The following is a 26,575-nucleotide window of genomic DNA, read 5'->3' on the forward strand; positions in this document are numbered from 1 at the left end:
CAAATAATTTCCACTGCAAAAACCGTTTGGAAAGTGATAGGATAAGATGTGCATGTATCAGCATGCCTGGCGTCTCCCTAGGTTACTAAACCTTCTGTATCAAGGGCATCTTACTTCACTAAATATTAATGCAGAATTCTGCATAATATGAGGTTACAGTTATTCGGAGGATCTCTGCACTGCAACTAAACCCAAGTATTAAAGTCTATACTATTAACTACAGTTTAAGGTCAGACCCCAACAGTTGTTCCATACAGAACAACGTAACAGGTAGAAATTCACTGCCCGCAATGCTGATCCATTCATACAAAACAGCTTGCAAGATCCAAGCTTTAAAATATTAAGAACATTTATTGGCTCAACATGAATGCAATCCCACGCTCCCACAAAGAGGACCCCTGACTGCACAACTGTGGTTTAGAAGGTCTGGAAATACATCAGTTGTGCTACCTGCTGGCCAAACCAGTTTCAGCTCTCTACACTTCACATTTGATGGTTCTAAAATTAACCCTACTGATTTTACCGCCCATTTCCTTTTTCATTTTGCCATGTTAAATGTCAAATGCTCCATGTCTGATGCTGCCCTTTTAATTATTACAACAGCTTAAAGATGATAGCACACCCATCCCCCTCCTTCAGAGCAAGGCTCAAAGAAACACGGGCAGCGGTAAGAATCCAAAGGTCAATATTTGCATGAGTTGAATGAAAGCCAAGAAAAAGCGAGATTTATTAAAAGTTGAATTTACAGGAAGTTCTACAATCAGTCATCTTTTTGATGTATAGATTTAAATTACAGAATAAGCTCCAGGGACGGTGTTTAGGGCCTCATTAATAATAACTGAGCATATTTATCAATACTTCTTGCAGAAAGCTTGTTATAAATACCTGCACAAACCCGATCAGACCTGCCTAATACATTAATGATATATGATGGAGTCTTTTATTCCCTTCAATCTTCAGCTACATATTTACTTAAATAATCAATACTCCAAATTACAACGTGTCCATAAATTTGTGCCCCTGCATCAATGAATTTGTTCACTCAATACCTTCTAACATGAAGCCTCAGTCACTGTCAGTCACATTAACAGAACAATAAAATGTGGGTGATTGGGTATCAGGATTCAGAAGTACTTAAGATGACAGTAGCACTAAAGCACCTAGAGAGCTTATATGCCCATTATGTCACTTAACAACTGGAGCTGTAGGTGCAGCACATGATTATAAACACACACAAGAACTCAGACCCAGAGAGAAGTTTAAGGCACAGGCAGAAAACAAAAGAATCTAAAGTCAAAGAGCTACAGAATCCAGGAAAGGGATGCAATGGTGACGAAGGTTTGTCCTCCCTCTTCCCACTCTAGAAATGGCTCTATTATCAAGTATTTTACAGTGTCCTCATTCCATTTTCTAATTATAAAGAAAGAAACCTGGACAAGGACAAGGCATATTAAGCAAAAAGTCAAAGTCAGGCATTTCTGCTCCATTATATCTGTCCCAGATACTAAAGCAGTCCCAGGCTGCCAGGGATATCCTGTTTGATGGACATTCAGCAGTATTCTTGAAGCTAGGGGATCGTGTCTTCAGGATACTTGTCAAATATTCAAGCCCATAGAAACTACATAAAGCGTCTGCTGCCAGGAAATGGTGATGCAGCATATACCAAATTATGAATAAAATACAAGCCTAAAACACTTGTACTATGATGTATTTATAGCCTAAAATGAAAGCGACACCTGGCCTTGCACCAGCTTGAATAACATACAACGTAACTCTGGGTTTGCGAAGTGTTTGAAGAAACCCAAGCTCAAGCTCAATTAACTGAACAAACCTGACAACTAAACTGCTCCCCATTATACAGCATCAGCAAGCTGACACGAGGCTTCAGATTTGCAGAAATCATAGAAATAAGCTTTGCTGACTTACACGTCAACAAAGGCAAACCTTGTAGGCTGTGAAACTGATGTCTCTCAGGCACACCTGCATACCTAAGGCAGAACAAAACACTTGAAAGTACTCCTCAGTGAAACAACTGGCAATAGCATACAGCACACCAGAGCGTAAAATCACCTAATGCGATCGCATGCTGTGCAGTTGGCATAATGACTGAACGACCTATTAGGAAACAATACCGCTTCTGTGAATATGTATAAAACATATCCACCACTTGCACTTTAAAACCCTCTCCTCGGCATCCACGCGGGTTTTCAATGCTCCTTTTAGGAGGCAAATCAGGGATATTACTGCAAAGGCAGCTCAGAAACTAACACTGATGAACCTGGATTATTTGTACCAACATATAGGTCAGGTTTTGACAAGCAAAGAGCAACACAAAGAAGCAAATTACCATGGAAAAAACACCACCTTTTTGCCCACTGATATACTGGGACAAGAATGGAATTTTATTAAGCCTTCATATTTAACTAAATACACTTTTATTCCTCAGGATCTTCAGACAGTTGCAACAGTTGTATTTGTCATGGATGTACAATGCAATGGAGACACCGCAAGAAATAGTTTAACCGAGCTACACAACTAGATTTATTGAGCCTTTACTGAGTTGTAAAGACTCACACCTGAGGATCCCCTCAATAACAGCAAAGGAATCCTGAGCAATATCCAAGCATCACAATATTTGAAACAGAATACCCAAAAAAAATCCCTTTTTCTCCCTCTTTTCTTTAATCTTGCAACATTTGTCTCAATTGGCTCATACACATATAGAAGAACTGGAAAATACGCACCCCCAGGAGTGCACCTATTGCTTTCTGCTGTGTTCACATCCACTGGTATTAAAGAGAAATTCCATTTTGCAAAAATACATCCAACAGATGCAATTTGTAAAAGCCGATGACAAGGAAGAAAGATAAAACTGACATCCTTGGAATGCCTTCAAATTTAATTCGTTTCAAGCAAAAGTTAGCAAACAAGGTAAGAGCAATCCAAACTCTGACTCATTTGAGGGCACATCACACATCAGCTAACCCGCCATTAAGGAAAAACTGGGAAAAAATTATATATGCCCTTAAAAAAATCACTTCTGCTGCATTAGTCTATTTCCATATTTATTGGAATGTGATTGGTTTTTAACGCTTCCTCCGAGTCAACCAAGTTCAGGGAATTGTCAGGCTTCATCTATTCATATCATGAAAATCGGAACAAGAGAAGCTCGAGATGCCCAGAACCTGTCAGCACCTTGGTGACATCTGGCAGGATGTCACCTCCAGACACACAGAAAGTCTGCCTGGATCAAAGCTCGTATATAGAAAATGGAAAACTAGTTGAGGTAAGAATGAGGAGAGCAGACACCGCGTCTTCACCCAGAGAATCAGGGATGCCATGGAAATACACACAGCGAGATGCAGAAGCAGAAAGAATGACACTGCAGAGATTGCACATGCAATTACAAGGGGAATCATCCTGCACTTCCCAAAAGTTTGTTTCAGCTTCTCTGCAGAGGGAACTGATAAGAATGCAGATCATGATTACTAACAACAGCGCTTTGGGAAATGAAGAAGCCTTTAAAATCAACCCACTAAAACATTCACATACACAACAGCGTTCCATAAAGAAAGGCTTATTTCAGTACTCTGTGCCACAGCAGAAAGGTTCACCTTTTTCTTAAGATTAATGACCAATTATTTGAGAACAAAACTACTTTGAAGCAGATTCTGGTTGATGTCCTGGTGAGTAAAACAACAAATTAAAACTCAACACAGAATAGGAGTTGAAAGAAGATTAACTATTCTTCCAACTCATCCTCATATATGAGTAATGTTTTGTTTACTGAGGAACTAAAATAGCACATTTAGCACAGAGGTCCAGTTAGAAATGCTATTCATTTTAAATGAGTGAAATACCTGTGCTTTGAAAAGAGAGTTACATTGGGAATAAATCTTAACACTCTTCAAAATGAGAGCATCTATCTTCAGTCTGTACCTTGTAACATGTACGTTTCCACATTTAATGGTAAAATAAGGAAGGACAGTACCTAATCCACTTTTGAGTCACTAATCTTTTCTTTTTTAACAATTACAAGCTTCATTTATCTATACGCAAATGCTTGAACGTACACAATATTATTAGCTTTGTATTCCTTTGATTGAAGCTAAAGAAACAAAAGGGGCAATTGCTGCAATTCTAGTTAAAAATTACAATTTTGGCTTCCAAATATGGGCCATTTCCTTAGCGAAAAGCAAAAAGAAAACAACTTGTCAATTATTACACAAGGTAATAAAGCCTTGAATGTGTCATCCGAGCTATTTGTATAGCTCATTTTCCAGTCATAGACACTCCTGACAGTGTCAAAACCTACTTATGTGGCTTTAAACAAAAAGCAAATATTCTTCTAAATCTTGATTGGCCATCATATAAAGACAAGCGTTAATCAGAATTTCTTAGCTTCCTTTTAAAAACTAACAAATTCAGAGTAATAATTAGTAAATAATTAAGTAATTAATTATTCATTAAGTAATTATTAATTTATTGTAATAATTGTAATTATTAATAATTAATTTATTAATAATAAATAAATTTATTATAATAAATAGTAAATTTATTATTAATACTTAAGTAAGTAATAATTAGTAAATAATTAGGTCGTTTCCAACCCTAACTATTCTATGATTCTAATAATGACCAAAATTGTATTTTTCGTTCAAAAAGCGCTGTTTCTGTATCAGTCTATGGAAATTTAAAACAAAAACTTTTCTAAGCAAGAGGAGACAGACAACAATAATAATTCCAGTAAGCTTTTACATTCCCAGGGACACATCCCAGCCTTCTAATAAAGCTCATTTGATGGAAAGGTTTTTATTACTAAAAACAGCAATGCCATTTCAAAACCTGCATGAAGTCACTAGAAGATAACCTGAAAAAAAGGGCGGTGCGTCTGCAGCATCTTACAGTCCAACTTACATAAACTGGAGAAAGGAACCCAAAAACTTCACTTAAGTCAAATTATAACCATGAGATCAGGGTAAGTGGCAATGAAACCCACAGAAGGATACATACACATGGGTTTGGTTGCCTGACTTACAAGGTAACTATTGAGGAATGCATTTATGGCAGGCAGTGCTCATACACAGCTGCAACTGGAAAATTAACAGTGGAAAACCAACTCCCCAGCACTCCCAACCTCCAGCCTCCAACAAGCACTGCTGAAATCAGTTCGAATTATAATGTTCAGCATCTACAAGAACTTAAAAACACTTAAAGGGTAATTCCTGTTATTAATTATACACAAGAGACTCCTTCGCTCTTAGACTTTCATGTTTTCTACCGCAGATGTAAAAGCTGAGGAAATGAACCCAAAATATTTAAGCAACTTATTTTTTTTTTACCTTCCACCCTAAAGAGAAACAAGCCACAAAGACAAGCATAAAAGAAATAATGATCAGTGCATCCCAGCAGAGAAATCTGTGCCCTTTATCTTTCTGCAACTTTCTTTCCAACATTTCATTAAATTCCACTCATGGCATAAATCACATCCATGAAAATCTTGTATAAAATTAACACCATATGTGCCTGCATATCAGCAGCATTACACCAAAACAGAGGGGGAAAATAAAGAATATGCCAAACTTTATCTTGCCCAGGACTCACACTGGTTTATCTGTCAACTCGGAATGTGCTGTCACTCCCACATGTTTAATTAGAAGCTGAAAAGCTTCACAGAACTACATCCAGGGCACTGGAACAGTCAGTTTCTTTTAACTGGAACACGCTGCTGGGATGTCTGACTGACTTCCAGTAAACAAGACAAAACTTAACATGTTCTAAGTGTGGGAAGGGTGAAGATGGTTTTGTCCTTGAAACTGAATACAAGAAAAAGCCAACAAACTTTTGCTGCAAGATAAGATTTATTTACATTCCAGCTTTGATAAGCACAATATCAACCAGGAAATCTTCTAGAGCAACAGAAGCGCAACGGCATATTCCTCTATTGTACTGTCATGTTCTACATTGAGTGAATTGGGTATTGTGCATCCAGAATCACGGAATCATTTAGGTTGGAAAAGACCTTTAAGATCACTGAGCCCAACTGAACCCAGCACTGCCAAGCCCACCACTAAACCATGTCCCTAAGCACCCCACCTAATAAGTCTTAAATACCTCCAGGGGTGGTGACTCATCCCTGTCTCATGTATGGAATTTTTTTGTGATGCACATCATCGTAGTAACAGAAAATCCTCACCAACAATCTTCCCTCTTCCAACAAGGATGTCCTTTTGTCCTTTCTATATGCAATGATGTCAGAAACAAAATATCCCCTCCCCTGCACAGAAGACAATTATTGACAGCATAACTTGAATGTCCACATTATCAAGGAATGCTCCAACAGAACAGTTGTGTAAAGAAAGACAGTGTTAAGAACCCATACAGTCCACATTTCAGGGGCTTTCTGTTTGATGAGCTGCAGCGTGATCCCTGAACCAAAGATCACTGCGCTGATCTAACTCAGCTCTGCCTGGTACAAGCCAAAGGAATCCACTATGCATGTTCCACAACCACCCAGCAATACAAACCAAAGCACTATGAAAGCAGGGATGACTGGGACACACATTCCAAAGGGCTTTCCTGGTCTGAACCAATAACTAAATTTGCACTCATTAAGACTCAGGAGTTTCATCTGTATCAGTGCTGTTCTCAGTACAAACTTGGTAATTTTTCCAAGATCTCCGAGTTCAACTGCAGGGATAGGAACAGAATCTCAACTTACGGTATCAGGCAATTAACAGGACCATATTTCCTCGCACTATGGGACATATGTTGCAAAGGGAACGAAAGGGACAGCCGAAGGAGGGGAGGAACAAATAAACAAAAGCTGACAAGACAAACACACAACAAGCGTCTTATCTGCATGGGTTTAATCTGCACATCAGATTAGCTGCAGATCATTAAAAGTTCCTTTGAGGAGCAGTCCACAGATACAGAGTTCACAGATTAGGCTGAGGGAGAAAGGCTGATGGGGAGGATAAAAGCTGGCTAGAGGAACCATGGAAACTGTCTGTGTACAGGTAGAATATATGATCCCAGATGGGTTTTTGTTTTCTTTCTAGTACAGATACCCACAACTCATATGCAAGAAGATCTATTAATGAGTCAGCTGCTTTAAGTATATCCATACAAAGATTCCATTTCAAAAGCTGATGGTTCAGTTACATAGGAAGCACCAAGAGTCACAGACAGTGACTTCCAAGGAATTCATTTCTCAGGCTTTTAGAAACATTAATGTAAACTGTAGCCCATGACTAAGAAGTAATATAAAAAGCACACAGAAAAATGCATACATTGTTCAAACTGTGGTCTGTAATATCCGATCTCGCCACAAAAATTATAATGATGCAAGAGAGGCAGCTCTGGCACGGCGAGGGGATCTCACTTTCTATCTTATCCACCCTTTGGCAATAACATCTCCAACAAAGGGAGACAGAAAAGCTTTTTATGAGAAGCAACACAGCAATGTAATGCATTTTTCTTTATTAGTTTTTTGGGGGGTACAAAGGAGGATGAAGATAGGAAAATGAACAGGAAGCTGTTGATATAGGAAGCAACTATCAGGATGGAAAACCAAGAATTAAGCCTTGATCCATACACAAGAACAGATTAATTGTGCTGCTGCTTCTATAAACATGTTAGAACTGGGGGTTAATAAAAACTGCACGTGTCAAGCAGGCCACAAGTGTTCAGAGGGTTCACTGGTTCAAATCTTCAGATCACAGATACAGCAAAACAAATTAGGTGTTTGACCACCTCCTTACAGAGAACTTCAATACAGCATTTTTAATGAAAATATGTGATTTAAAAAGGCAGCAGCATCAGTGGTTCTTCGGTCTTTTCACTGTAGAACACGGGTTAAGACCTAGCCGATAAAAGATAACACTGAGGAAACGAAGTGATGGAGTGCCGGTTTATTGTGCCATTGTTACGATATCTGCAACCATGGTATAAAGCAATAAAACCCACCCATTCCCAGTTTTAGTGAAGGGGTTACTGGAGATGCCCAGCTAGCACAGAACCAGCAGCAGCAGGAAGTGCCACTGGAGTGACACAAGCTATTCCAAAAAGCTCACCTTGTTGACCTAAGATAAAATTCAACACACAGCAAAAAGCAGCCTGAAAAGAAATTGAGGGAAGATAGACAGGGGAAAAGGGGAAAGAGGAATAGGTGCACAGATTAACTGAAATCTGCTTTAATTGATGTTTTGGTTTTATTTATGTTAAGTAGAAAACAAAGGTGAAACACTTCCCTAGCTCATTCTTATCCTTAAGCCAAGGATCTCCTTTGTCCACTTCAGCAGATCCTGCAGAAACCATGGGAAAGAGGGAAAACTTGCAGCTAACTACAAACTGTGACCATTTGGGAGAGAACAAACACTCCAGGTTAAGGGCCTGGAGTTGATCACGTTTATGCTACTGTACCTAAAAATATGTTCACCTCGAGGAACTTAGGGAGCCTTCAGTGCTGAACTTAAAACAACCCCTAAACATACGTAAATACACATTCTTCAATGTACATGCTTCACGTCTTGGCTGTGCTCTGTTCACCAGAAAAGCTTTGCTCACAAAGCAAAGAAAGAAACAAATACAGGGAATACTTGGAGTATTAAGAAATGGTATCAAAAGAATGATGAAGCCAAAATTGAACTGAAAAACTTCCTTAATTTAAAGTCTGCTTTCTTAAAAGAGGAGCTTTCATACTGTGGCAGATTGAAAATGTTTCAAGTTATTCCATTTCTCACATTCCTCTTGCAGTATTTCAGGTGCACATCAGAGAAAAGCTTTCAGCACTGCAGCCAGCCTGCTGTCCTGCTTGACAACGTAAGAAAACAAGACAAAGCTGTAGCTCCCTTAACTAATTTTACCATCATGTTTTCACTACCACAAAGAGAGTCAACAGAAAACAGCAAAACCAGAACTCCTGCTTCAAAGCACTGTGTTTTAGCACGGTTCATGTCTGCGTAACTCAACAGTAAAACACAAATATCCAACAGCTACACGCAGGAGGCAGTAAAAAATAGAATCATAGAATAGTTAGGGTTTGGAAAGGACCTGAAGATCATCCAGTTCCAACCCCCTGCCATGGGCAGGGACACCTCACACTAAACCATGCCACCCAAGGACTCATCCAACCTGGCCTTGAACACCGCCAAAGATTCACAACTTCCCTGGGCAACCCATTCCAGTGCCTCACCACCCTTACAGTAAAGAATTTCTTCCTTATCTCCAATCTAAACTTCCCCTGTTTAAGTTTGAACCCATTACCCCTTGTCCTATCACTACAGTCCCTAATGAAGAGTCCCTCCCCAGCATCCTTGCAGGCCCCCTTCAGATAGGAGAAAGTTAATGCAGCTGAACTCTTCCAAGTTCATTTTCAAATTCATATATTACTGAAGACCGGCCCAGACTTCTCCCTCTGCTAGATTTTAACCCCAAGCCCTCTCTCTGAAAAACTCGTTTCTGATAATGCAGCAGAATTCTGCAGCCTCTCCATCAAATAATGTATCACAACTCACACTTGGAAACCTAAGTTGCCATTCTGAGTAACTATATGGTAGTATATACAGTAGGTAGCCACTTTACGACACATGCATTAAGAGTCACAGACTACTTAGGATGTGGACTGTCTCTTGCTAAGCATTTGCACAGTAATAATGCAATTGCACTCTGAACCTCTGCTGCATCAAGGGCATTTAAAGTCATACTAAAATTGAATTTGTCTTTTGCAAATTCATAGGGATCCCATAAAAATAAGGGGAGGGAATTTTGCAAAGCTTTTTTAACAAACTAAATGAAAATATTTCTCTTCAATTCTGAATGAGATTATTTCTGAACTCATTGAAATGAGTTATTTCAACTAGAAATAACTCATTTAAATGGGTTTATGCTACGCTGAAGCTGAACAGCAGAAACACAGGCATCAAAATCATAAGACAAAAATGATTACAGGCAACCGAAAACATGTTCCAAAGCTCAAAGCAAGTCCAATGAGAAAAGGTATTAATGGTCAAAAGAAGATCATTACAACACAGCATTAAGCTTTAATTTTAAAAGAATTTAAACATAAAATAATGCCTTTCCTTTGAGGGCATCTCTTAAAAATAAAACTAGAACTGCATTTTGTGTGACACTTTTAAAGGAAGCTTTAAAAATACAGAGAACACTGTGCAGGCTGCAGCGCTGAATAGTGCAGAAACACTCAGGACTCCTGTTTAACTGAAGAATTACTAACACAAAGATTCACAGAATAATTGCAGTTGCTTAGCGTAGAAGCATCATTTGAGTTTGATGCATTACTATTACGGACCTTTCCTCTTCCCTTTGGTAACAAAGGCCAGAGGAATTTAAAACAACTTTGGGAATAATAAACCCACCCCACTCTGAAACCTGCCTGACATCAAGTTTCTGCCTAGCAGGAGATTTTACAACACCTTGAAAACAGAGCTAAAACAGCTTCTTATAATGGAAATTCTGACAGACCAAGAGCTATAGTAAGAGCTGAGACTGTAATAGTCTTTCCTTCCCTTCAGGTCATACTGAAATCTTCAGTTGTCATTCTTCTCTGTAAAGATAGTTACTTAATTACAGAAACTAGAGGTTTTGCAACCTACCTCCTAGTTTCACACTTGAATTCTTCCTGTTCTCACTAACTCTGATCACTAATTTGTCTTTTCCAGACTTCTTAGATGGAAACTTCACAAAGCTGAGCTGCAAAAAATGTGATTCTGCTGCTTAACTTTATCACAGCAGTTTCATTTTTCAAAGCTACTGTCCCAGGAGTATGAACTCTGATTTTGATCACAATCAAATCTAATGAACGATGGCAACAATCCCACTACTTCCACTTCTCAGTGCACTAACTCGCTACAAACCACCTAAAATTTGAGTATTGCTTAAGAGATTTTTGCCTGTGTAAGGAAACAGGCAAGAACAAGTCTTCGGCAAAGAGGAACAGCAGAATCTTGGTCTGATGCAGACAAAAGTCAGGTTTGAACACATTTGGATTCCTAGAAAGTTATCACTTCCGAAGGACTTAAAAATAAATCAAGCTGTTCTACTGCTTTTACTGTGGGTTATGTTCATGCACGGCTTTTGGAGAGAAAATGAGACTGAACTCCAATTTTTAGCTACCTTTATAAAGGTCAGTCCTTATCAGACAAAACTATTTGTGGCTAACGAGAATGACAATGGTAGAAGGGATTCTGTCCACAGAATCCAAAATACTGGAACTGAACTGGAATACCGAATCTGGATCCCATCCAATCTGACGCTCTAGCTGCCTGCCTGGAAGACAGTAGAAAGCCAACACTGTGAGAACTGCAAGACTTGAGATAGATAATGTATAATTTAAAATTATTTTCTTTATACCAATGGAAATCTGTAATAAACATCTAAATAACTTCTGAAGTCAGAACCTCTGAGCTAGCCTGAATGGGATTTAGGAAATGCCATTTCATTAGCAACCAAGGACTAAAACCCTGGTTGCATGCTTACCTTCACAAGGTGTGCAATGTTTTCACTAGATGTGTGTGCCTGCAAGTTTCTACTTGCAGAAAGACAGACATTTATTGCAACACCTTTAAAAGACAACATTCTTTTACATTCAGTTTCTCAGCGGTTTAATTGCAAGAAGAACCAACTAACATCAATTTTCACAAGAATACCACAGAATCCATCATTTCTTTAAGTAAAAGCAACATTCAGGATAGTCAAATATGCTCTGAAGCACTAGCAAATAACCATTAAGAATGTAATGAACTAAACAACCAAAAGGCTTGCTAATGAGTGCACAAGGTACATCTGCAGGTGAAATGAGAGGAAAGAAAGTGGGGGAAGAGAACAAAAAGCCTCATCCTTTAGTAAGCATATGACATAGGAAAATAACAATAGGTGGGTGTGGTGATTAGATGCTAAATAACAGTAAGAATTTACTGAAAGTACAGGGTATGTGAGAATGCAGCACATCACGCTCTGCCTTTCATGCACACAGTTATCCTCCTCTACAGCAGCTTTCAATTTCCCAAGGTTAGCAGAATGTATTAAACTGGTGATTCTGTACAAGTGGATTTTTTTTGTAATTGAGTATTGCGTAAGGCAGAAAAATGCTCCTTGTCCTAAAGCGGGAGTTCAAACCAAAGGTCCTCCTAAACATACAGCGTATGAGCATTAAAAACAGGGAGTCTGGGCTTTGAAAAGAAGCCATATGACTAAAAAGTGAATCCATTTTCCAAGACGCCCACACAGACAAGAGCTTCTGATGTGAAAAATGGTCTCTGCAAAAGCTCAATTGCACAGATTATTTTCAGGAGGAGACAGAATCTGCACCACATGCAGATTATATGACATTTACTGTGACGAGGTTTAAAAACCCCACATTACTCTGTGTTATTACAGTATGAACAATGACTTGATCAACGTATACGAGATAAATACCAATTGTTGTTTAACTCAATAATCATCTTCCTTTCACATTTACACAGCAGAGATGCTTGCCTGATTTTTCCAGGCTAGTTTCGTCTACCTTCAAAACAAGGTACAACAGTGTGTGCTAGACAGCAATGAGTTTATGGCTTACCTTGGCACTGAAATCCTTGCTTCCCAAATCCCCTGTATAAAAAAAGGAAAACAGAAAAGTCTTAGTATGTTTAGTTACGATTTCTTCTCAATGATCTGTAACAATATGAAAATAGCTTCATATTCAATCACTTCACATTTTGCTAAGACAGCAACAGATCTGAAAACCTCAAACACAGAGCAGCCCACCCATTTCAGAGCACAGAACAATAGCTGTCACCAGCTCTGCAATTTCAGCTGCTGGCAACTATGTTTTTATTATTATTATTTTACAAGCTATTTTGGATCTACAATTATAATCATCTGCGATTGCTGCATAATATTTCAACTCGTTTCATGCCACACGTATACTTAACAGCAATGTAAAACACTCCAAGTTCTAGGAAAGGCATATACAACAAAGCAGACTTAGTTTTGCAGCCAGATTTGGGGACTGCAAGCCAACGGTGTTATGTGCCTCAGCGAGACACCAGTTGTCTGTTGTGTGGCAAGGTTTTGCTTGTTTCAATATAAACGAGGAGACACAGGCCCAGCGGTTTCACACTGATTATTCTTCCAGCTTTCTTGTTTCATTTCCATAACAAAATACAAACGTGCATGTGATCCTATACCCATGAAGCCAGTGACACACAAGCCTTGTATGTGGTTGCCAGAGTTCCAACACGAATTATACCTCTGGCAAGTTGCACTGTTGTTGGGTTTATTTATTTATCCTTAACCATTCAGCATTCTCTTTCCACAAGAATAAATATTTTGAGTAGCCTCCCTATTCAACATTTCTCTGCATTTTCCCCTCCTTGCGGGATGTTTTTCACCTGGAGAGATGGAACTGCTTAAACTCAAAGGCAAATGAACAAGAGGCATAGACTGGGAGAGCCAGCCAGTAGGCTTTATGCAATTAACAGCATGAAGTTTAATTATCAACTGTGGAAATCACTTTTAAAAAGATTATCTTGATGATTTTCCCACTTTTTGTTTATTTACTTCAGGCGAAAGCTGAAATTACACAGGTTTGAGCACCTCCATCAATTTCTACACAAAAGTCTCTATGTGCTAGAAGTAAGCCTAATCATTGAATGATCTGGGTTCGAAAGGACCTTAAAGCTCACCCAGTTCCAACCCCTGCCACGGGCAGGGACACCTTCCACTAGAGCAGCTTGCTCCAAGCCCCTGTGTCCAACCTGGCCTTGAACACTGCCAGGGATGGGGCAGCCACAGCTTCTCTGGGCACCCTGTGCCAGCGCCTCAGCACCCTCACAGGGAAGAGCTTCTGCCTTAGATCTAACGTAAATCCATTCCCCCTTGTTCTATCCCTGCATGCCCTTATAAAAAACCCTACCTAGAAAAGCCCTAATCTAACAAAACCAGAAGAAATGTAGATTAGTTTTGTTTACTTGGCAGCACCCATGACTGTACCATACTGCCGCTCTGCTGCTGCTATCTCTTGTCTTCACAAAAGTAAGCAGCACGCATTGGAAGTGTGCAAACGTAACTGCAGGGGAGCTGACAGCAGGACCAAGAACATGAAACAGACTTCAGATAAATGTTCATCCTTTTAAACAGACTTATTTGTAAAGAACATCCCTGTATTATCTGCTCTGCAAGCTGAGCCATCCTTCAGGGTTTGAGCTGAATTCATATGCGAACCAGCTGCAGTCCACCCCCTGACCACTTACAGTGTATTTTAAGGAAGAGGTCTTTATAAAATATCAACATTTCAGGAACAAAGAGAAAAGGTGTTTAAGGAGATAAGGAGGAACTGAACTATTTTGGCAAATCTCACCCAGTCTAATGTAATCTAAGAAAGAGACTCTATTTGCACAGTTCACTGAAAGGCTGTATTTACTATTCTTTATACCTTAAAGCATATGTTAATTGCCACATGTCATGCTGGAAATAGATGAAGCACTTTTTATGGTGTATGATGCTTATTCAGGAGTTGCGCATCTCCAAATGCGGAAATGAAACAGAAGTTTGAGTTGTCAGATGCTGATCTGATGAATGCCAAGAGCTTCCTCAGACTCACCAGCAAGACAGGACAGAAGGGCAGAGCCACTCTGCCCACCACCAGTGACACGACACCCTCTCACCTCCAAATCCATCCCATCACCTCAGGATTCCACTTCATTTTTTGATTGTGCTACTTCTGTGCACAAACGCAGCCTGACAATAAGCCTGCAGCAGGTTCACACCTCTCAGTTCATCCTGGTTTAGATTAACTTTGATGCAGTTTCTAAAGGTCTCTCACTTTAACAATACCAAACTTTGGTGGTTTGTTTTTCTTTTTAAAATAGGAAAAAATAATTAAAGAGAAACCAGAAGTTGTCTTGTTTCTTCTTGTTCCCTACCATCTCATTTTCCTCCCTGGCTCTGCAGATAGATTTCAATCACTTCTGGAGTAATCACGGTCTTTCCTTCAGCATGCAAAACGAGGGAAACTCAATGAGGAAGGCAAAGGTCTGTGTCCAGACACATTAACACATGTGAGAAGGGCAAGACATCTGCGACAGGCACAGAGCCTGCTCCGTGCAGACCCCTCTAGAGCCTTCACAACTTTGTCTGAAATAAATCACAGCCCGTTTTCAGCTCAGAAACCTGCAGCGAGAGCTTCAGCAGCACAGCAGGGCTGGGGCTGAGCCACAGCTCGGGTAAAGGTGAGGAAGCCCGGGCTGTTTATGTTGCACACCCGCTGAATGTACCAACACCCATCTAAACACAAGAGCACACGCCCGCTCCTCCTGCCCCACGGCCGGGGAGGGCGGCTCGGCCTGCTCCGGGGCCGCAGTCCTGCCCAGAGAGGGCACGGCACCAACCGAGAGCCGCGTTTGTTCCCGAACAGCTTAGTAATAAGGGTGTTGGTAGGAAGTTTTCCTCCCTTTCTGCCGTCTTCTAAAACAAAACCCCCTCCCTTTACTAAACATGTAATGTAGCAACAGTACCCCTGTGCATTCCCGATCTCCCTGCCCTCACCTCTGCAGCAGGAGGAAATAAAGCCGGTACTGATCTCAAAGTTAAAGGCAGGGCTGCAGAAGTTGTGCTACACAGTAACACCCACACCCTGAAACAGAAAACCCTCCGAGGCCACCGCGGCAGCTGTAGCGCTCGCGGGGCTCCCCTCCGCTAGCGGGAGGCGGGCACCGGGACGGGGCTCCGCGGGGGAAGTCGAACAGAACGCGGGTCCGGAGGGTGGGACACAACAGGCACAGCAATACCCGCATGGGCTGCTTGGGGAGCGATGTCCCCAGCGCGGGTCCTCACACCCCGCTGATCCCTGCGGCACCAGCGCTGCCCTCCGCGAGGTCAGGGGCTCCCTGAACCCGGGGTGGCCCCTCGAAGGATGCGATAGAGCCGGGGGCAGCGAGGCGATAGGGGCTGTGCCAAGCCAGGGCTCACCTGCCCGCCCCGGGGGGGAGAGCGGCGGCAGCGGGAGAGGAGCGGAGGGACAGGCGGTCACCGGGACCGGGGCACAGCGGCTGCTCCCGGAGGGGGAATCCGCTAGAGCTGCGCGGGCCCGGGCGGAGGAGCGGGGAGGGGAAGCGCCGCCGGGGTCGCTCACCAGATGAAGTCGGTGCAGTGGCTGCAGAACGTGGGCTGCTTGAAGAAGCGCGCGATGAATTTGTGCTCCTTCACCTCGTGCACGTTCTTCTGCCTCAGGGCTCCCTTGCGAGCGAAGCGCCGCGCCGCGTCCGGGGCCGCGCCGGGCTCGGAGCCCGGGAACACGTCGGCCATAGCGCCCTCCTCTCCTCCACCGCCGCCACCCCCCCTTCTCCTGCCGGCAGCCGGGAGTCACCGCCCCGAACAGTCCGCCCCGTCCGGCGGCCGCCGAGTCTCTGGCAAACGGCGGCGCTGGGCGCTGCCTCCGGCTCCCGCGCCTGACGTCGGAGCGGCGCGTAGGGAGCGGGAGGAGGACCCCGGCCCCGGGCCCGCACCAGCTGCTCCGCCCGCGGGGTGAGCGAGCCCCCGGCCGCCGGCGGGGCGGAGCGGAGCGGCCCGGCTCCGGGCCCGCCCCTGGAGCTTAGGGAGAGGAGGGGGGGCGTCAGCACCTGCCGCCTCCCGTCAGCGGCCCCCGCCCCGCTGCATGGGCTCACCGGGGTCGCCGGGCTGCACGCAGCGCCCCGGGTCTCCGCACACAGGGGTTACTCGCACGCATTCACCCGGACCGGCTCCGTTCCGTGTCTCGCTCGCAGGCAGCAGCTGCCTCCCTTCGCACACACCCCCCGCACAGGCACAGTTTCCCGAGCTCCGGCCATGGAAACTGACACCGCGGCCCTCGGCAGCCGCCGGCCCGGTGCCCCTCGCCGCTGCAGCACCGCCTCCTGTCGCCTTCCCTGTGCAGCTGCTGCAGCGGGCCCCAAGCACCCCGCCTGCCACCGCGAGGAGCGCGGCTTCCTGCACCCACCGTCGGGCGGGTTGTTGCACCACAACAGGCAGCGATGCAGCCCAGGCGCGCTCCTCCTCAAACCTTTCCACTTCCTGCACCTCGCAAACCCAAAAGCACGCGTGCAGACGGTGTCCGGGGCCGCTCTGAACAGCCAGCCGTACATCACACACCACCACCAGGCGGTCCAGGGAAGAGTGGCCTCACCCTCACACCCCATTACCTTTAATTTACCGCGGTACAAATATCCTCAACAAATATCCTCAATTAAAATGTGTAGGAAACACAGCAAGACTTTCTCACTAATTCATCCATCCAACACAAGCACAAAAGGCCTTTACTGTGTTTTTATGCATCACACCAACAATGTAATAAAGTATTCTATAAGATAATAGATCATGAGATCTATTATTCATCTTTGTCTATTCACATTACACATGAAATGGTCACAAGTCCCTGGAGACAGAAACATTATCTGCCTGCGGCACACCTACATCCTCATACAGCAATCGCTAGAGGATCTCTGTACGTTCAGAAAAACACCACATAAAACATGACTGTATTAACATAAAACCACAATATCTGCCTTAAATAAAGAAAACAAGGGCTAATCATATATTTTTACCATATTTTTAATAAGTGTTATTCCCATGGCTACAAGTTTTCACCTATGGGAAACATTCACATTAAAAGCTTCTCTACCCCCATATATCATGGCAATAGACTAACAAGTCTGTCTAATTAAGTCAAATCAAGTCTTTTTTTGCTGATGGTACAAGTGCACATGGATATTTACCACAGAACAGAAACAACTCGTTACATGTTATCTTACTCTTACTTTTAAAACCTAGGTGCCAGCCCGGCAGAACAGGCATGTCCATGGCATTTCATCAAATAACTGATGACAAGGATAACCCCTTTAAGCTTTATTCTTAACCTATAGAATCAAAGCAGGTGCCCTATAAACTGTTTCCATATGCCTGTGCTTCATGGACTATTATTTTACAAGCAACTGCTTTTAAATTTGATCTGAAATTCAACAAAACAGAAACATTTTTGATTTGGTTTCTACCTATTCTACACACTTCAAATCTCTTATTCCTCTTCTGAGGAAATGGATTCGTCTTGCCTTAATTAACTTATGCCAAAGCATGAAGAGCACTAAGAAACATTTTGTTCTCTCATTAAGTGTTCTATCAAGAAATATGGAATGTATTTAGTTCTATTCCTTTAGTGCTGGATTACAAACAGCTATAGAAACTGGAGATTCTGAACCACACGCAACTCGCATTACGTCAGATTTGGGGTAATCTGTATGTTTGGTTGTTCCTTAAAATCTCACAAACCTGCTGAATCATCTTGGATTCCAGTTTCTTTCCTGAGAGTGACCCCGCTCAAGATTCATCCGCTGAAACGTAGTCGAGTTGTTAGCTCCAGGCTCTTAGTTCCAGCACCAGTAAATTGTTAGGCCCTGGGGAAGAGCCAGACAACAGCAGTCGTGACATAACACAATCACATTAGGATCACTTTGCCTCTGTAAAGCAACCATTTTATCTCAAACCTAATGATTATTTGTGCATTGTGATTATACACATCAGCCAAGAGAAAAAATCTGTTATGTCTGCATCAATGCTCTGACGAGCACGTAAACTACTACCACACAATCATCCCTGACAGTATGTAACTCCTCTTACTGCTGTGTTTTGAATACGCACCACTTACACAGTGCTTTTTTGTAGGTGTATATATATTAATCTTGTCTTATATCCTTATATTCAAACGTCAAGAATTGTCACGGTGACCAGGATACTACAAGGAGATATTGTGTTGCATTCACCAGGCCCTTCTGGTACATGCTATTGTAATATTAGCATCCTCTTGCTGGGAGGCTTTTAATTGCTTAGCCACCCATTTTTCCTACTCTGCACTCAGGTCCTGTGGGTGATGCTGATCCTTCCTCCGCACATTACTAGAGGAAAGACGTCTGCCACCTCTTCCTGAGCGCACACATTCCTACCAGCAGCCCATGACTTGTTCTTTAGCTTAGGGTAGTGTTTGCAATTTGTTTCTGATTTAGGCCATGTGGACAAGGAGTCAGCATGATCGTTGTTTGTGTTCAGGTTATTAAATCAGAGCACCAGCTTTTCCAATCTCCTGGCAAGCAGCTTCAGTATTCCTGACTCCAAAGTGCCATTTACAGAGTCATCTGATGATAAGTTTACTCCTATATGAATATTTGTATAATATCCTAGAGAGTTCTTCCCCCACAGAAATTCCCATTGGATGGCTAATGAGTTTTTTTCTCTGAAGAATCTGATTACTGCTGTGACAAGCATAACTTCTCAAGCCCTTTCTATATTTGCATCAATACCATGCCAGGTCTGTAAGTGCAAGCTTCTGTGTTCATTCTGAAAGAGGTTTCTCAGTCATTCTGCTGCCTGTGAAATGCCTTCTCTTTTTAGTCATCTGCTGGATCAGCATGTTACTGCTTGTATCATTTTTGTATCAAAAAGCAATAAAGAAGTGTCTACTTCCTAAAGGAAAAGTGTCTGGATTGTTCTGCCCCTATTCACATGTGCTGCACTGCATCAACTCAAAGGCAAAGCCAAGGAGAACACCTTTATCAAGTTCTTTGGCAGTTGTGGCCCTCTTTTATTATTTCCTGCTTGTGAGAAATACTCAACCAACAGGAGTCACTTCCTGCTTGAGACCTATAAGGAAGTCCACAACCTAATTTCTCCTCACATTTCAAAGCAAATTACAACCACTTCCTTTTCTAGAGAGTTATCAGAGCAAATAGCTATTTTCCAAATCCCCTTTAGGAAGGATAACGTGATCATTGCAAACCTGCTGCCTGAAAATGGTTACCTTCACTCAGTCTCATTTTCCAAAGGAATTTCCACACAGTCAGGTTATGAGGCATTTCTACCAGGAACTACTGTGGAATAATGACTTGCCATAATGAAGTCAAAAGCAGTTATCAGCTTCCGCTAACAGAAGGACTTCAGAGTAAGAATTCAGAAGCCAGGTTTTCCTGATGTCTTTGTCCACGCAGCACATACTTTGTTTGAAATCACCTATAGAGTTCAGCACTGAAGCTCCCATTCCTAAGTTTGTCATGTTTTGACCAGTAATTATGGGATAATGTCCACTACTCCTATGGGTTTTCCTGGTCCTACCACACTTTATTAACCACACTGTTTATTGTTTTCACCCAGACACTTTGGCAACAAGGTTTCCTAAATGTTTCCCTCAGAAAAAAGTAGGATGTCCTAATTATATGTATATTATAATACATATATAATATAAATATATACATTTGTGTGAGTATTTGCATGTCTGTTATCCCAGTGGTGAGAAGGAGGTAGAAATGTTTTGTCTCTGTGTATCAACACCAGTTTCTGCATCTTTTTGTGTCTTTCTGCATCTGTGCACTTACAGTCTGCACAACCCTACCTGTGTCTCTGTATTCACACCGAGTCTCTGCCCTTTTCCCCTCAAAGTTACTCAGATTGCATGTTGGGAAATACTGGGTCATTAGATTTGATTAGCAAATTATCCCGCAGATAGCTTGCTTACACACCCTAGTGCTAATGTGAAAGCCTGAATGTATGTATTAAAATATGGTCAAAAAGAAGACTAAGTGCAGAAGAAAAGTCCTATGAGAAATGAAATATCACAGAAAAAAATATTTCTGACAAAATCTGCTGGAAAAACTGGCATCTTATAATAACTAATAGCTAATACCATAATAACGAATCGCCTAATAATAACTAATCATTTTCCAGGGATGAAATTGCAGATCATTGAGACGCTGTAATCAGAAAAATCCTGTCTCCCTGTGCAACATGTAAACGATGCCATTATTCCAGCTCGAGTTTCCTGGAAAGTGGTGCCAACCCCATTCCTCCTGCAGACAGCTTGGAGCTGCCTGTGAGTTATCCTCGCAGCAGCTCTCCATAGAATTGGAAATAAATGGCTGATGATATACAGAACGTTGCGTGTAAATGCATCTTTTTTCAGTATCAGTGTTCTCATCAGAATAGTGAGTGACAGCCTATTGCTTTCTTTTCTCAGGTGCATTGGGAGCATGGTGAAATATTTCCTAGTTATAGAGCTGAATCAGAGCTTGGATGCTGTTCTGCACTGAAATGCGATGAGGGTCCTTTGGGATGTTTCATGAGGTTTTGTCTCTTTCTAGATTGTATAAATAAACATCTCTGCTTCAGCTGGAGGATTTGCTATCGTTGTTTTGCAGCTTTTGTCCTTCCCACCAGCAATCACTCTGGAAACTTTTGAACATCTCTACCAAAAAGCAATTCACATTCTTTTGAGTGCATCAGAACAATTCTCTTGTGTAGGCAAATTTTCAGTCTTTAACTGTATATGGAAAAAAAGCAGACTCAAACTTTGAAACACAAACGAAGCACTCAAAGGACGCAGCAGAAAGAACAAACCTCTCTTGTACCAACTGAACAAGGGAGCCTTTATTATTTATTTAGAGAAACATGGCACACAGATTTGTAAGAAACAAAGTAGGTGGGTTTTGCCAGGGACAATTGAATCCCAGGAGACCCAAACACAGGAAACCAGTGCTGGTGCAGGACGGTTCCACTGGCTCAAGGCAGCGAGGCGGCCTGGGAGAGACCAACGCTGGGTGTTACTAACCACAGACCACAGACAGTGCTCAGAAAGTGAGAGATTCTTAGGAGGAAGTATCATATCTGCTTGCCCTCTTCTCACTTCTTAGGTGTGTGCCTGTGGTCCCTGTTACAGACAAACGGGTTAGATGGGCCCTGCCTGAACCAGAACCAGCACAGATGTGGCCTTCCTTTTTTTCTTTAACTAAAAAAATATATGTGATGTATCACTGCCAGTTGATGAAAAGTTACCCTCCAAACACTATTTTCCCAGTCTTTTTGCATTAAAAGCATAAGCTAAACATGGGGGGTTTAATTCTGCAGGTCAAAGGAACTGCATAAGCATGTCTATAGGCGATCCCCTGAAGAATAAAATACGTCCATCAAAAACTGGTTGGGATAGCGGAGTCGCTATGTCATTCCTGATAACCTGATGGATTTTCCAGTGGGCTTTTCTGGCACTAAACTGACAAAGAGTAAATTACTTTATACTGCTTGTTAGCTGGAAAACATCCAGTTTGGAATATCATCATGTCTAGCACTGATAGCTCCTGGCATAAGCAGGACAACACATACAGTTTCCTTTTGCTAGTCCTGGGCCATGTCATCCCACTGGCACTGAAGTCAAAGTGGAATTTCCCACCACTGCAATACGAACAGAAAGGGGTATATTTTATTTACCATATTCCCACATATCTTCTATTGAAAGGGATGATAATTTTGCAAGAGTAAGCAGAGTGGAATTTTGCCATGCGAAGCTGAAGTGTAAATAGGTATTATATATATTGTACTTGAAATTACTACTTTTGGCAGTTGAATACCATTTACTACAGATACAAGAAATAGTAACTTTCATGTTGCATTTGAATTATTCTAGAGAATAAATAAGAGAGGCAAACAAAATCATATCAGCTGGAATATACAGGATATTCACACCTCCTTCTGTGCCACCATTATATTATGACATGTTGATGCAGAGAAAGCAGAGCACCATTTTCAATGGTCTGATTTCCAATTACACCACGTCCGTCTGTGCTCTACACAAGTGTTTACACTTATGGAAACACTAATAACTGAAATGACAAGAGTTTGGCTGGACAAATACAGCTTTAAAATGTTTGTTTGCTTTAGAACTGAGAAGAGAAAACACTGACGCACAAACCAAGCTGACATTAATTTCACAAACACCATTTCAAAACCCCAAAGTGGCAGTTAACTGAAAGATGAAGCTTGGAAAGCCTCTCCGCCACACAGACGTAACAAGAGGAAGGATTCTGTTTCTTAGCATTTAAGTCATTCAACTCCCCACTGGAATTTTCATTTTCCCAAAATCCCACGAATCTGTCCTTTAATGACAGTAGTGACTATTTTTGGTCCTTTAATCCAGTATTGTGGATTAAAGACTGGAAAGATTAGCAGACTAATACATATCATAACAAGGGAACATCTCCTTAGGTTGCACTAAGAAGTCTCATGTTCCCATTCCATTTCACAAGGCACGATGACCTTAATAGCCCAAACTGCTATTTGTATGTGAATAAAATGCTACAGATGCTTAAAATGCTTTTATTCCAGGAAACATAATTTTAACACTCAGACATTTCCCCTACAATGCTGCTAAGGAAAAAAACCTGGGGCAACATTTGGCATGTGCAAGTGCCAATGGAATTTGCTCCAGATGCATTGTGTCTAAAACTGAAAGAGGAGAGCTTTAGATTAGATATAAGGAAGATATATGTCTCGTCCCTGTGAGGGTGCTGAGGCGCTGGCACAGGGTGCCCAGAGAAGCTGTGGCTGCCCCATCCCTGGCAGTGTTCAAGGCCAGGTTGGACACAGGGGCTTGGAGCAAGCTGCTCCTGCCCATGGCAGGGGGCTGGAACTGGATGAGCTTTAAGGTCCCTTTCAACAGAAACCAGTCTGGGATTCCTTGACTGTGTCACGTCTGTGAGACAAGAGCTAGGCAGCTTGCTTTCTGCACATTTTCAGCTTGTACCATAAATATTTTGCACTTTGTAGAGTACTTGGGATCTGTTCTTCCCAAAACATCTGGGCTTCTCTTTTCAAAACTTAGATTTATGAGAATGTCACTGATATCAGTTCTGGCAATGCTTGAATGGTTGCAATCCTATTTCATTCTGTTGCCAAAATGCTGGCAGCATCTTTGTGTCTCCCTGCGCAGTGAAAAATCTCCATGTGCCATGAGGAAAGGGACCTGTGACATTTATTTTTGCTATTTTTACATAAAACTACGAAATAAATACAAAACTCCAACAAAAACCTGGCTGGATCATGATGCCGATTACAACACTAGAATCACAACTTTCAGAGGTACACACACATGTGGAGATGGTCAAAGCAGCTGAGTGGCCTTCTGGAAACCGAAAGAAAGAGCTGCATTTTCCAAAGAACCCAATATACCAAAAATGTAGTTTAATAAAGTGAGTACTTTGGAAAGCATGTTCTTCATTTAGTGGTCTAAATAGAATTTGAGCCCTTCTGAAAATCTGATTCCAGTTATTGATAGTGGCCCCTTCAAAATCTGTTTCTTCTTAGAAAGGCTTCGCCCTGGATTTATTGCTAGAGATTAGAGGCTGTCACAAAGGGAAATCAGTTTACTGAGATCTTCCTCCTCTCTAATGGTCCCCACTGTAAAAGTACCATATTCTGTGGTACAGTAGGAGTCTATTAACAGCATCCAGATGCAGAATAATGCAATGTCATGAGCATCAGCCATAGGCCACCTCGGCAGAGGTGTATGAGGAGCTTCAGCAGCAGTGTGATTTTTCTAGCTAAATCACTCAAGACGAACTGATCTTTCCTATTGCATTAGCCCTAAACTCATCCACTTCTGTTTAAATACTCAAGAACACTCCTAAAAATCAGCCTGTAAAAGTCAATGGCCTTCCTTCTGGGTCCAACATTTTGTGACAGTTTTAGTTCTGAGGCTACATTTTTAGCTTTTTCAGACTCGTCAATCAACAGTGAAGTGAGGAATTCCCCTTGTTGGAGTACACTTGCTAAGAACAGCAGATTAAAAATACATGAGGAAAAGTTAGAATCAACTCTTTGTGTTGAGTAATAAAGATTGGGGAAAAATCCTAATCCTCTAATTTTGTTAATTGCATATAAATGGATTCAAATCATGTATAAAAACATTGATAAAGTCCCATTTAAAAAAGCCCCAAATGAAGCCAGTGACAATACTTGCGCCGGCTTGGGAAGGTTTTGGGTTAGACCGTAAGGGAGATCAGTATCTACTGTTTGGTTACACTGTACAGGAGCTGAATCACAAAGAAGGTAAATTTATTCATCTGGAACACTCTGGACTTCTGCCCGGAAAGAATTTAACAGATGATATCCATGGGTTAATAGAGATCATAGGACCTATCTAAATCGACGCTATTTGTTAGATGATCCCAATGGATGCCTCTGACACAGTCAAATACATCAATTCTAAGCTGATTTTAGACATATACACATTTCAATGAAGTTTTTAACGTGAATGAATATACCAAACGCTTTCTTGATTGTTAATCCTCTTATCCGTCACTTGGGAAAACCGAAGAAGGCAGTGAATAAATCTGGTGGTAGCTGGGCTTTCTGACAGCATCATGGGCACATGCCAACGGAGGCACAGGCAAGTGAAGAGTGTGCTCATTTTCCCTGAGAAATCCTTTATTGTGAGGGATGGAGTCATTCTAGGATGACAGCTAGCAAGTATTGCTCGGCTGGCTCACACAGTGGTAAAATGCCAATGACAGTTCTGATGTGCTGAAAGTGTAAAGTACATTCCTGCAGCACACGCTTTCCTTGGAGAGCCTGCATCAGATTCTGACCAGCTCTGAACCCTCCCCAGCTTGTAAACAAGATGACAACCTGAGGCAATACATACACATACATAGAAATTAAAAACCCCAAGGCCAGATGCTGCTTTCAGAGCATGTGGCATTTCGTCTAACAGAAAGCAGAAGAATAATAACGAAGATAATCCTGAAAAGTTTGTTTCAAGCTTGATGAGAAAAGGAACAGTTTGGCTTGAGCCTGGAGAGCACCCTGTCTTTTCTGACCTTGCCATTATGCTGGCTGGCTGCTTCCTTGAGTGCAGTTGTTTATCTCTACATCTCTGCTGAGGGAAAAGGCAAAAAGGTGGGACAAGGCAAAAAAGGCTGAGAAGGTCTGTGTCCTTACTCTGCTTTTATGTCGGCATCTCAAAAGTTGTCCCTTGCAGATCCGTTCACTGCGGACTGAAACTCTCAGAGAGAATAATTTTCCCTCAAGGCTTCATAATTTAACATTCCCCACGAAGAAATTTAACAGAGGATTTTTTAGGCAGGGTTTTGATAAATTTATCAGAGGAACAGACTGTTTCACAATATTTAGGTCGCAGTAGGACTGTGAGAGAGATTCTCCGGATTTTCTGTGCAGGAAATGAGAAGGCGGAGAGGGGGAAGTAGCTTTCAAGTGCTCTCTGGTTTTGTACACTGTGAGTTTAATGTGTGTGAAAACCAGAACACCTTCATGCCTCTTTCTGTGAGAGAATATAGGCCTGCTATCACCCAGAGAATCTGTTAATGCCAGCCCTCTGATATCTCAGATTAATGCAGGATTGGGTATTTTCATACTACGCTTCCTGTAAACTGGTGGGTGCTTAAAAGTGATTAAAGTCTAGGACTAAAATGATAATTATTTTACTAACTTCAGATAAGACATCCTGAAACATCAGTGCCAACAAGCACTGCAGTTTGCCCCTAGAATATGTTCCTAATTGAAAATAATCTTTACTTATGTCACCAAGACATAAGGTTCTTTCAGGTCACTGTCTTGTTACTGTGTGTTTACTTCCAACATCTCCAAACACATGAAATAGAAACCTTCACTGGAAAATACTACACTGCAAATGGATCTTGGCTTCTGGCTGGCTATTACTATTTTGCTAATAATAATATACCTACAAACTATCTATGCATTAAACATGAAAAGC

The 26,575-nt window shown here is 41.9% G+C and overlaps 1 protein-coding gene across 2 annotated transcripts in view; it reads right to left on the reverse strand.

The window, feature by feature from the left end:
* The window catches only part of PRKCA (protein kinase C alpha), a gene marked incomplete at both ends in the record, with an annotated part of 139,982 nt that extends 123,677 nt beyond the window's left edge, over positions 1-16,305 (reverse strand). For both annotated transcript variants that reach the window (XM_080629303.1, XM_080629302.1), the window contains 2 exons: positions 12,578-12,609; positions 16,133-16,305. In XM_080629303.1, coding sequence (XP_080485429.1) covers positions 12,578-12,609; positions 16,133-16,305 — 205 coding nt within the window. The remainder of the gene's footprint in view (positions 1-12,577; positions 12,610-16,132) is intronic.
* Positions 16,306-26,575: the final 10,270 nt, after the last annotated feature.

Source organism: Psittacula echo, assembly GCF_963264785.1.
Source record: "Psittacula echo genome assembly, chromosome: 14".
Lineage (NCBI taxonomy): Eukaryota > Metazoa > Chordata > Aves > Psittaciformes > Psittacidae > Psittacula > Psittacula echo.